This window comes from Rhinolophus sinicus, linkage group LG01, assembly GCF_036562045.2.
Source record: "Rhinolophus sinicus isolate RSC01 linkage group LG01, ASM3656204v1, whole genome shotgun sequence".
In the NCBI taxonomy this organism is placed as follows: Eukaryota; Metazoa; Chordata; class Mammalia; order Chiroptera; family Rhinolophidae; genus Rhinolophus; species Rhinolophus sinicus.
The window spans coordinates 149,349,576-149,363,136 of NC_133751.1; the positions used below are offsets into that span (position 1 = coordinate 149,349,576).

Sequence of the window (13,561 nt, forward strand, 5' to 3'; positions counted from 1 at the left end):
TTTTAAGGTGGTTTATTTAGACAGCATACAGGATGAACTGTTAAAGAAAGAACTGAAAGGAAGAAGTCCTGTATCAACATAAACAGTAAGAACGTTAGATTTAATGTGTTTTAAGTTTGAATCCTAATTCTGCCACTAACCAATTATGTCACCTTGCCAAGTTAATTAAATTTCCAAATATTGGTTTTTCTTATCTGTGAAACTGGAATAATTGTTTCTACTTTACAGTATGCAGTACACATTAATTGCTCAATAAATTATAGCTACTATAGATAATCATTTAAATTTATATAACAGTGAATCACTATGAAAATTTTTTATATCCCTGGGCTGCACTCCACGGACTTTTCAAGCTTGTTCATTGTTCAAGTGCTAAAGAGTAAAATTTGTCTTGAGAACCAGTTATATTTTTTTAAATTGTACAGTTAATTACCAAGTGTCAGAAGATAAATGACCACCAAGTAGATAGTCTTTCCAAAAAGAACTCATGTTGACTAGTTAGTAAAGAACGTGCAGTCTTAATGAAATCACAGCTGTCTGAACTAAACTGTAGAGTAAATAACAAAAATGCTCTTAACTAAAAGAGGTGGTGTAGTATCATTTGTATGTCCATCAGTGCCAATTAAACCCTGAATGGTGCAACATGCTTCATGCAATACTTACAGTGAGTCCTGTGTTACTCTAAATATATATATGGCCTCCCACTTGCCACTTGTAATTTGAATAGCGTTTTCCTATAAAAAGACAAACATTATGTTGTGTGAAGCTGAGCGTTATTTGAACAACCTCAAGTGAATGATCTTTGAGGAGATAAATGTTGGAAGGAACGTACCACAGTGTCTTTGATATAGTGAATATGTTTGTAGCCATCCTTGTCACTAAATATTTTGTAGTATGAAGTGGAATCAGAGCTGAAAACTGGTGCTGAAACAAAGAACTGGAAAACAAAACAAAACAGAGGTTATGTTCAAAAGACAAACCAAACTAAAACTATAGATGTTTTAAAAGCAATGTGTATAGGAACCAGAAGGCCTTGCCTCTCCTACCTTCCATCACTCACATCTGACATCCCATCCTTCCAGATAGACAGCTTTTCTAGTGATTCTAAAAGGCGCTGACACATTCCAATTATTGCTTAATTGTTGCTACATACCCCTGAGTTTATAATGTTTAATTTGGTTGAATTTCTATGTTCTGAGATTTTGTGGTTTGAAACAGAGTTAAAGGAATTACACATGAATCTTGATATTTAACCAAGTCAAACTTCAATATGGGGTATTTGACCAATGTGTGACTCGAATAAAGGTTGATGGCCCTTTTCACTGTTGATTTGTCTGATGGGAAGCACCTAATACCAGTGATTTATTTAGTGAAGGCATTTTAAAGATTAAAATATCATGACATGCTAGCCACAGTTTTCAACGGTAAGGAGAAACTTCTGGACTTGAGAAAAAATGTTACCCTGGACAAGCAAGGGAGGTTACTCCTTGAGCTCAGGGAGCAGAGCAGAACTTATTACCCATCACTGACCTCTCCCCAGGGTCTCTGCTGGGAACTGCTCCATGACTTAAGGAGTCCCTGACACTCAGCTGGTATGCCCTGGAGCAGAGCCAGCCACACCTCAACATCCTGACTGGTACAGATAACGGAAGCCCTGCCAGTGTCCTCACACTCAATTTTAGCTGGTAGTCTCTCCCGTTAAAAAATATAGGCTCGTCTTACATTTGCTGGTTTCTTCACAATACTGATCATTGGGTTTCTAAAGGACAGTAAAGTGGTGAATGAGCGACCTGAGGAAAGAGCTACTCTATATCACACAGAGTCGATAATCCCACAAATAATCCCAAACCAGCTCTCTCTAGCGGAGTGCTTCTACGTGACAGTGAACTAAGATGTTGTGCTCCTTTAGATCTGACGAAGCAACAGCAATGAAAATACTGCCAGTATGTTCTAGCTACGAACACAGATCCTGCTGACACCCAGCCTGAGACCCATTTTTTTTTCCCATGAACCGCTTTTTTATTCCACATTACTTTTTTTTTATAACATTTTTTATTAGTTTTAGGTGCACCAAACAATGTAATAGTTAGACATTTATCATTTATATCCCTCACACAGTGACAATCCCTCTCCCCCCATCCACTCCCCTCTGACACCACACACAGCCATTACATTTCCACTGTCTCTATTCATAATGCTATACTCCGTTTCTTGTAACCATATATATATATATATAAACTTGTAGTTGACATTCTTTATTGTTCAGCTTCAGCTTCAGGTGTACAGTGCAATGATCAGGCATCTACATCATCCCTGAGGTGGTCTCCCTAATGGGACAAGTGTCCATCGGATACCCTACAAAATCTTTACAACATTATTGATTACATTCCCCAAATTGACTTTCGTATCTCTGTGGCAATCTTGTGGTTACTGACTGTGCTTTCTAATTCCCTCACCTTCCCCCTTATCCCCACCACCCCTCCCATCTAGCAACCCTTAGTTTTTCCTCTGTGTCTCTGAGACTGTTTCTGATTAGTTCATTCACTTATTCTTTTCTTTAGATTCTACATATAAGTGAGATCATATGGTATTTGTCTTTCTCTGTCTGACTTATTTCACTTAACATAATGTTCTCTAGGTCCATCCATATTGTTTCAAATGGTAAGATTTCATTCTTCTTTATGGCTGCGTAATACTCCATTGTATAAATGTACCAGTTTCTTAATCCAGTCATCTACCGATGGGCATTTCGGTTGTTTCCATGTCTTGGCTATTGTGTATAGTGCTGCAATAAACATAGGCGTGCATAAAGTTTTTTGAATTAAAGTTTTGAATTTCTCCAGATAGATACCTAGGAGAGGAAGTGCTGGGTTATAAGGTAGTTCCATTTTCAGATTTTTGAGATACTCCATACTGTTTTCCATAGTGGCTGCACCAATCTGCAATCCCACCAACAGTACACAAGGGTTCCCTTTTTTCCACATCCTCGCCAGCACTTGTTGTTTGTTGATTTATTGATGATAGCCATTTTGACTGGGGTAAGGTAATATCTCATTGTGGTTTTTATTTGCATTTCTCTAATGATTAGTGAGGTTGAGCACTTTTTCATATATCTGTTTGCTATCTGTATGTCCTTTTTAGAAAAATGTCTCTTCATGTCCTCTGAGCATTTTTTAATTGGGTTGTTTGTTTTTTTGGAGTTGAGGTGAGTGAGTCTTTTTATAAATTTGGATACATCATTGGCAAATATCTTCTCCCATTCAGTAAGATCCCTTTTTGTTTTATTGATGGTTTCTTTTGCTGTGAAAAACACTTTTTAGTTTGTTGTAATCCCACATGTTTATTTTTTCTCTTACTTCCTTTGCCCGTGGGGATAGATCAGTAAAAATCTTACTCTGGGTAATGTCTGTAAAGTTTCTTCCTATAGTTTCTAGGAATTTTATGGTTTCAGATCTTACATTTAAGTCTTTAATCCATTTTGAATTTATTCTTGTATATGGTGTAAGGAGGTGGTCCAGCCTCATTTTTTTGCATGTGTCTGTCCAGGTTTCCCAGCACCATTCATTGAATAGACTGCTGAGACCCACTTTTGAGCAAGACGAAAACAAGCAAAGTGCTGTCAGCCTCTTTAGTGATGGTCCCATGTGTGATCTGATACTGGATGATTTTTCATAAAATTGATGATTATGACTGCATAATTTTTAAAATGCAGTTTATTTGATGTGGTGTCTGTAGTGTTCTGAATAGTATTCCCCTAAATTCACTTCCACTCAGAACATCGGAGGGTGACTGTTGTGGACTGAATGTTTGTGTCTCCCCAAAATTCATATGTTGAAACCTTATCCCCCAAATAAGATGGTATTAGGACGTAATTAGGGTTAGATGAGGTCATAAGGGTGGAGCCCCAAGGAATGGGATTAGTAGCCTTATGAGAATCACCAGAGAGTCTATTTCCTCTGGTCGGCTCTCTGCCATATGAGGATACAAGATGTTGGCAGTCTGCAACCCAGAAGAGAGCTTTCACAGAAACCTAGCTATGCTGGCACACTGATCTCAGACTTCCAGCCTCCAGAACTGTCAGAAATAAATTTCTGTTGTTTATACGCCACTCAGTCTAAAGCACTTTATTATAGCAGCCCAAACGGACTTAGACTAGACCCTATTTGGAAGTAGGGTCTTTACAGATGTAATCAAAGTAAGAGTCAAGTGTGATCCTATCGGGTTAGTAAGGGCCCTTTATCTACTGACTGGTATCCTCATAAGAAGAGATCACACAAAGAGATACTGAGAGATGTGGAGATATAGGCCATGTGGGTATGAAAACAGGCATTGGAGAAATGCATTTGCAAGCTCAGGAAGTCCAAGGATTGGCAGGAACCCCCAGAAACTGGAAGAGGCAAGGAAGGATTCTTTCTTGAGCTTTCAGAGGGAACGTGGCCCTTTTAATATCTTGACTTTGGCCTTCTAGCCTCCAAAATAGTGAGAGAATGAATTTCTGTTGTCTAAAGTTGCTAAGTTTAGGGCAATTTGTTACAGCAGTCTTGGAAAACTAATACAGTGTCTTGAGTCTTTTCATTTTGGCATAGAAATGATAAATCTTCAACAAAATGAAAAATGGAATAACTCAAACATTCCGTCCACTTGCACGACTCCCCTATTAGTTTCATTAATAAGACCAGTCTTGGTGGGATTTTATGCATTAAGATGAATGCCTCTATGTGAAACTGAGAGCCAAGAGTACCAGGAAGAGGAAACACTGATTAGCAATTTTGTGGATAGAATTTCATTAGTGAATGTCTGACAAATCATTCTTTCATTTTAGAATGACACTGCGTCCCCTTTGCCAAATGATGATATACTTACTTACTATTAACCACTTTATAATGGCTCCTTCTCACTCCTCAAGGTGAAAGATGAAAATGGGCTCTACATTGTCTTAACTGTTAAAAGGGAACTGGGGTCACAAAATATTTTAAGGTGCTGCAGTTAGTTAAGAAACACTTAAAAAGGTTTTGTTCTAGATAAAAACTTAAAATCTCATTTCATTGAAAAATTAAAAAGAATAACAAGGCAGAGTGCTGTGTTTTAAGTTATTAGAATGACAGGCACACAGGAAGAATATTTTTACTAAGCAAAGACTGTTATCTTTGCCCCTTTTATTGCACACACCAAAGACAGCTGCTTTAGAGGAACAGGTAACTTGGGTGAAGTAAAGAGAGTGTGAAATATTTCCTCACTGACTTTGCCAGAGCCAGGTCCATAATGCATTCTGAGATAAGTGCTTCTTGCAACGAATCGCATGTACCCTTGATAACCACACATAATTAGGTGGTCCTCAGTTTTAACCAGGCCTCTTCACAGGTCCCTTTATCTACATATAGATTTTCTGATAAATTGCTCATCTCTATATGCAAAGCCATTTAAAATATTTTACTTGGAAAGTCAGATTATTTACCACCAGATTATTTCTTGCCACGGTTGGCAAATGCCCTGAGGTCCTACCTATCTAAGGCTGATGCCTGAACTGGGCCCACGTTCAGTCAAAAGCACAGACTTTCAAGGATCAAATAGAAAATTTATTTCTCTGAACCAAGGGATTTCACTAACAGCCTAAAGGAGATGTAATGTATTGCTTAATTATTTTGAAATAATTTAAATGTGGCTTTGCAGTGTAAACACTACGCTTTTTGTGTTTGTTCTCTAAAATCGAGTGATTAAATGCCAGGTCTTTAATTAAATCCTCTTTTTTGTCTGTTCTCCATAGAGCAAAATTAGATTTATTTGAAGTGAATTTGTTGTTATTTTTCTGATAGAATACCAAAGAGAAAAAGTTAGGCTATTGGCCCCAAATTAAGACACTGACTGTCACATGATAGAGGGAAGCATGCGATAGGTAAAGTTGTCCAGAAACTATTTATTAGTTTTGTGCCTGTAAGTAACAGGTGAATTACTTTTAGCAAGTCATTTAGTCTCACTTTTCTGATTCATAGGTAATCTCTGAGGGACTTTTTCAGTTTAAATCTCTTCGACAAATTCTAAAGGAAGAATTTCTCTTTAAATTTATACTAATATGACTAACCTGTATACTTTGTCTACATACCTTATAAATATTACCTGAACAAATGTCTGAAAGACCGATTTCTGGGTAAATTTATTAAGCCACTGGTTTAATTTTAGTCAAAGGGAGCTATACAGCATACTATGAAATAGGAGTTATGACTATATAAAGCTGTGGCCTGACTTTTTCAAAAGACGTGTCAGAACTTATAAAATCTAATGAATGACCTCTTCAAAGCAGCTGCTTTGGGAAAGTATGAACTTACTCTTGAAAGCTATCATTGCAAAACATTTTTGACAATTTTTCTTGTATTTAGAAAGATTATGGACTATTGGACAACTTTTAAGAGATTGAGATTAATACATAAGAAAAATAATGTTTCCCAAAAGAATTCTAAAGCTACAGATATTAAAATCATCTAGCACAAAATCATGTGTTGCAGATAAATAATTCATTTATTCACTAGATTTCTTTTGGCATGACTTTTGATTTAATGTAGGGACTTCATTCTCCCTCAAAGGACAAATATGTTTCTCCACTGAGGGTATTTAAAAAGCAGTTTCTACAGATTTTGAAGGCAATTAATTCACTAATTTATTCATTTACCCATTCATTCAGCTAATGTTTGCTAAGATTGCTACACAGAGTAAAAACTGATAAAATGAAATTGTTGACTTCAAGATGCTTATAAATAGGAGATTTCAAAAGATGCCCATTCTAAAATGTCTCAAAGTATTTTGAACACTGGTAGCATTTTCAGAATAAATGTATATAGATTCCTAAGATCATGTCTTTGAGAAGGTGATTGTCACCCCAATAAATTTAATAAAATAAAATTAAAAAAAAAAAAGAAGGTGATTGGTATCATTGTTCATCTATTTGTAAAATCACATCATACATGTTACTTTATGGTATACCTAGTTATATTATCATCATGGAGAGCACAACTCAAGGACGTTTTAAGTATTCTTTCTTCCCCTCGTTCTTTACTGGAAATCTTTATAATAGGTGGAAATTCATAGATTAACTTTCCCCTTTCTTCAAATTTTCAAATGCTGATATAGGAATTACCTTTTTGGAAGATGAGCTTCTGATTGACCAAGAATAAAAAAAACGTAGAAAATCCTGTTCTTTGACTGAACACTCCTAATTTTTTCTGTTATTTAGTACAGTAGCAAAGAAGAAATTCAAATAGGACTTCCACGTTATTTTTTTCTGAATTACTCACTTATGCCTTGCTAATTTAGAACATATTTTACATTTACTGTATGTAATTAACAAAGTAACAGCTATTCTCTAGTAAATGAGTACAACTGAAGGCAGAGTAAATATATGGAAGATAAAATCACTGGATCCAGAAAAGTGTACCACAGAGTTTTTAATATCTGAAGATTTTTACTTCATAATTTACGTTCTCCCTACCAATCTTAACTCTGAAGTTTTACAAGACTTATCATCTTAGAATTGACTTCTGAATTCTTTACTGTCCTTGTATCATGCATTAATGTGTTAAACCAAGTCCTAAGCATTTGCTCTTTTATTACATGTGTCCAAATTTCAGAAAAAGAGCCTTCCTTCCCCCCCCTCGCATGCTGTTGAATTCAACCATATGTTTATATTAACTGGCAATAAGCATACACCACTTATTCTCTGTCTTATTTTGTATTTTTCATATATGATTTAAGATGCAATTGATATTTTCCTAAAATGTAATTTTTGCACAAAAAAATCCTCATAAATCACCGAATAAACCTATCCAAAAATATCCAGGTATAAGTGATCACAAACCATAACAAAACACACATTTACCTGTTTGATACCACTTTACTTAAAAACTAGAATGAATAAATGTGTATATTTCAGTGAACAATAAAATTTAAGGTAGATTATCTCTAAATTGCCAAGGATACCCAATGTATTTGTTTTTCCTGGATTCAAATGGCAAATGATTATTAAGATTATTTTAAGCAGATCAGGGATTGTGTTCCCTTAAAAAATAAACTGTATTGTATTTGTTTAAGAAGTAATATTAATTATGAATATCAGCAAGTCAGTTGAAAAAGTTGATTGAGACATGAGGAATAACTTGTTTTTAATAGAATTCTAAGTATAGAAACATTAAAATTGTCTAGCGAAAAATTGCTGCAGGGACCACTACCTTTGAGTCTTTTACCTGGATGTTTTTTCTATTAAAACAAGTAGTGCCAATTTGAATACATTTCAAATAGTTTTTTGATAGCTGAGAATCTGTCAAGGTTTCATTAAAATATAAAGAAAAGATAGCAAAATCATACTCCACCAGCCCATCCAGTTCTGCTTTCTTCTATATGTTCCTGGGCCTAGGAAAAAAATTACATATATATGTATATATCATGTCAAGCATAGTATTAGGAGGACAGTTTTTCTTAGATATAATCTGGACATTTGAACCAGTTATGCTGCCTCATCAGAGTGTACTATTGTTAGTCAACTAACTTCACACTGAGTTTAAGATGACTATATTCAAAGTCTTATACAACAGCACTATTGAATACATATGGTTAATCTAAGGGCTGGATCGCAAACCTTTCATAATTCTGGTTAAAATTTCCATGAAATTATCACATCAATGGAGGCCTAGCACCACTCAAGCATTTAGTGTCATATAGGTAAAAAGTGAAGTTTAGGTTAATTTTTTTCTGTTCTCAGTCTTATGAAGTTGTTAGGAATCTTAAAATTTGTACTGAATCTTATTTTGGTGTATATTTTAGCTTAATACAATCAATCATTTATTTAACAAGTATTTAATAAGCATAAAAGGATGAATAGGCTTTTGGGTAGAATGAACAGCACACAGAGCAGGTCAGCTTGGAAAACTACAGGTGGCTCAGTATGTTGATAGAAGGATGATTATGGAAAAGAGTTAGAAGAGGAGGGAGGATGCAGAAGTATCAGCAAGATGTTGGAGAAATTTTTTGCCACCCTAGGAAGTTTGGATTTCTCCTGTAGGTATATCCTTTGGAGGATTTCAAAATCACAATTTGGACACTATAATTGTGAACATAATATGGAGACTGAATTAGAAGTGGGAAAGATGGTAGGAGGCAGAGAGTAGGAAGACTATTGTAATGTTTAGAAAAGGGTGATGAAGACCCAAATCTAGGTAGTGGTAGTGAGGATGGAGCAGAGAAGCTAGGTGTAGCCAGAGATATTTAAAGGTCCAAATCCTCAAAATGAATTAGAGGGGCAAGTGGTAACTAAAACCACTGCTATAGATACAAATTACCTAAAGAGAGTAAGTACAGAGTTGTGACAAAGACTGTAAAATAATTGGCAACCATTTCCTCTTTTTTCAAGGATCACAGCAAGGCTCCATTTTCCAGGCCCCCTTCCTGTTGGATGTGGTCATGTGATAAGTTCTAACCAAAGATGTGAGAGCAGAAGTGACTCATGCTACTTCTAAGCCTAACCTATAAAAACCTCTGGAACACGATCCTCTATTCTTTTTTCCATCCCCCAGATGGATGTTGATGGTCAGGTTTGAATAACCTTGGATTAGCTTTGGACGCCGCTCGATGAGGATAGTAGAAGTGCCATCAACATGAGTTCCCTAATGACTGTATCTAGCAGAGCACCCCATTCCCCACCCATCACCATTTCCTGCTTACCTAGACTAACTATTGGATGAGTACATACATGAATGTGCAAAAAATGTCTACTGTATTAATCCACTGAATTATTAGAGGGGTTTTGTTGTTGTTACAGCAGTTAGCCTACCTTGTTAGCCTAACTTGGAGAATAATAGGATTTCTAGAGAAGTCAGAAGAAGAGCTAGAAAGGAAAAGAACAGTCAGTGAAGTAGAAAGAGAACCATGAGCAAAACACTGTCAAAAAATTCAAGGGAATGATAAATTTTAAAAACATAGTATGGATTTTCTCCTATAGACAAGCCAGCTCCTTAGAGAGAACATGACAAGACTTGAAAAAATAGTGAAACTTTTTTGATTCATTATTTTTAGCCAGAAGGATAAAATTAATTTTAATTCCTTCTTCAGAGAAGGAATGATAATATGAAAGATGTTTCTTTTTCAAGTTGTAAATTTCTTAATAAATCTCATTAATATAATTATATTACGAGTAACTATTGCCAGTTCCCTTTGCTTCTTTATTTTGGGTATGACTTCCAACATGAATAAAATGTTGTCAGGTCACTTAACCTTAAATGCTATTTGTTTTCAAAATACACACACACACACACACACACACACACACACACACACACACACATCAATCATGAGTATGGTTCCTAGAAAATTCAATACTCTGTTGTTCTTAAATCTGAAAACATGTTCCATGTATTCATCAGATTATTTTGAAAAAGAGGTTGTTTTGAAATCCTGAGGTTATTCTAACCTGGTATCCTAAATCACTCTTTTTTTGCCATAAAATTAAAGTTTATATTCCAGATCTCATTGAATGAGCATCTTATATATTCTGTTAGTTTGGATTAAAGTTGTATCAGGTTTTGATAAATTAGTATTTTAGATTCCAAAGCAATCGTAGTTTTTAAATGCCTGATGTTTTTAAGAATTAAAAACAATATCTAAATGACCAATCATGTAGTTTTAAACTAACAAAATTCAAGCAATCATTTCTAACATCCAGATTCAACAAAAACATTAAAGACATGTTCACTCAAAGCTGACTAATCCAACCAGTGTTTTCTAATTAGCTAACACAATCAAGTTTATTCTATCCTCTTTTTTTTTCTGCCTATGATTTTGCATTAAAGCCAACATCTTTCTGTTTTGCATATCAAAATATAAATAAGATAAAAATAAGCTTCTAGCATATTCCATCAAAATTAGTCAAGCTTGTTACAGACACAGTAATGATATAAAAGAAAATATATTTTTAGTCTGAGTAATGTTGACTATTATAGTCCTGATATATTTCCAAACAGATTCACATGACTTCTTCCTTGCAAAACATAATGTCCTAATTTCTAGATGCAATTCAGTGATTTACTTTGATTGCTCTGTGCTTGTTTTACTTTATGAAATAGGTTTATTCTGTATTTGGTTTAATGAGACATGTCTTCATAATTAGAAATCTCAGGAAATATACCCATCAAATTTCCTATTTAAAGAAAATATTTCGTATTTCTTAGTATCTAATGTGTGTGCTTATAAACAGGCTTATTTTTAAGTTTTTAGACTGGTGAAGCAATTTTCTGACTCATTCATTCAACAGATTATATTTGGATTTGAGCAATAAAAATAATTAAAACAACAATAAATCTATACCTAGTTTTCAAGTTTTTTTTCTCTCTAAAATTAGTTTAGCATGAGACACTCTCCTAAGATAGCATAGCAGGTTAATTTGATTTAATATTTTATGTTATATTCTCAATTATCTATTTTTGATTTAAAATGGGAATATTTGGCCTTCTTTTGATAATTCCTTTGGAATTTTTAGTTTTCAATTTTAACATTGAACAGAACATGCTGTCATTTACATACTGTCTCTGGTTCTTTGAATAGAACACATCTATTTCCCTAATAGACCCAGCTTATCATTTCATCTTCATTATTTTGCTTTTCTTGATGGGCAGTTTTATAATCTCAAAAGGATGTTTTTCCATCCTAATTCAGAATCAGATAGATACCTGATTTTCCCAATATCACATTGTTTGATCTGTTTTTTTCTCTATTCTAAACCAATGCTAAAGTCACTCAAGAAAACAAGAGATATCTTATTTATTTAATATAAAGAATGAACCTGTGAATACAGATTTTGTTTGTTTCGCAAAGCAATCAGGAATTGAATGCAGTAATTCCGGCTTTATAATATAAAATGCCAGCTATAAATAAATCCCCACTTGTGTACATTCATCTTCAGCTATACTCCTCTGTGGTTTTAATATAACCTACCTTTGGACAGTCCCATGTCTGCCAGTCTTCCCTGAAATCACATACAGACAAGACTGAAACATTCTGGATTCTTTTTAGCCACTGCAAACATACTCGATCATCAGTAACCCATGTGAGCCAACTGAAATAATAATCACTGAAAATAAATCAAAACAGACAGTCACAACCATAAACCAATATCACATTCAAATAATTTATTAATATTTGTTTCCTAAAGGATGTATTTTATCATCATAAAATATGTATTCCTAGATAAGGAATTCAAAACTTTATCTGCAGAGAAAGTTTAAATATACCTGCTGACTTTTAAGGAATATTTATAAGAGAGTTCATTCATCTAATGGAATTATTTTAATACTTGAGTTTTCTCCCCATTTTGGATTATTACATCTTAGGAAAGAATTTAAGACTTAAGGCCAAAGCTACTGGTCAGTCTAGAGGGGAAAAAGCATTATACTGGCTATTTTGCATAGGGAAATTCAATTTTTCACTTTTTAACTAGTTGAGAGGGGCCAAAGATGGTGAGAGGTCATCTTTCTCCCCAGGCAGGTTTGTGTTGGAAGCCAAGTTTCAGCTCTGACCATGATCAGGAGATGAAATTCAGATGAGTATACCAATCAGAGGTGAGGCTTGCAAAGTAACTTAAATAGTGCTTGGCACATAGTGGATTTCAGTGAATGGCAGCAATGATTACTTGGCTCTGAGGTTGAACTTGTAGATAGGAAGCATCAATGTAAATGAACCACAGGTTTTGGACATTGATGTAAAATAAATCACAGAGCTGGAATGGGTCTCTGGCTCAGATTCTGGCTTTCTCTCCTACTAGTTATACTACCTTAGGCTTGTTATTTAACATATCTGTGCTTCGTTTCTATATAAAATGGGAATAATAATATTACCAATTTTAAAGGTTGCTATAAAGATTTGTCAAGAGCGCTTAAAAATTTAAGATCTATGTCTGCTACATAGTGAGTGATCAAAAAATGTTAGCTATTAGTATTATGTTAGTATTTTACAGATAGTCAAACAAGCCTCTTGACTCCTTCTGTGGTGCTCTTTCTATCATTTTAGTTGCCTCCGACAGAGAATGACACTTAAAAAAAGATTTATTAAGTCAAGTTTTCACCAACTACATTAAGGTGGAGAATAACAGAGAATTCAAAAACGTACAGATGTTTTTGATTATCCAAGAGTAAATTCACCTTGGCAAGACCCAGCAGAAGCCTCAGATAAGGCTCTTTTCCATACTAGTGATGCATCATTCAGTCCTGGCTGACTCTTCTGCATAAGGCAGAAGGAGGGAAGCAAAGCCTTGGTCTGTTAGGGTTTGGGAAGTGGTGAGGAGGCCCACCACACAGGGTTTGGGGACCCCTCCCCTGTATCCATTTCACCCAGAATGACCACAAGGATTGATGGAGGGTTAGAAGGTTGCCATAATCAGGACTAATCAGACAAGGTCTATACAGGGCAGGACACCATGCTGGAGAAGGGAGAATGCTCCACGTCCCTGTTGCCTACAGTTCACCCCCAAATAGTTAATTCTACAACCAGTAATTGCAAATAGCCTGCATCTTAGTGAAAAATGCTAATG

At 35.0% G+C, this 13,561-nt stretch overlaps 1 protein-coding gene and 1 long non-coding RNA gene across 3 annotated transcripts in view; one reads left to right on the top strand and one right to left on the bottom strand.

The window, feature by feature from the left end:
• LOC141572444 (uncharacterized) overlaps positions 1-13,561 on the top strand; it is a 144,482-nt gene that overhangs the window by 130,449 nt on the left and 472 nt on the right. The window lies entirely within an intron of this gene.
• FAP (fibroblast activation protein alpha) overlaps positions 1-13,561 on the bottom strand; it is a 90,277-nt gene that overhangs the window by 30,305 nt on the left and 46,411 nt on the right. For both annotated transcript variants that reach the window (XR_012497800.1, XM_019727297.2), the window contains exons 12-15: positions 11,971-12,106; positions 8,353-8,397; positions 833-937; positions 664-734 (exon numbers count right to left, since the gene is read on the bottom strand). Coding sequence is in view for 1 of the 2 variants with exons in the window: in XM_019727297.2 (XP_019582856.1) it covers positions 664-734; positions 833-937; positions 8,353-8,397; positions 11,971-12,106 (357 nt within the window). In the remaining variant the exon portion in view is untranslated. The remainder of the gene's footprint in view (positions 1-663; positions 735-832; positions 938-8,352; positions 8,398-11,970; positions 12,107-13,561) is intronic.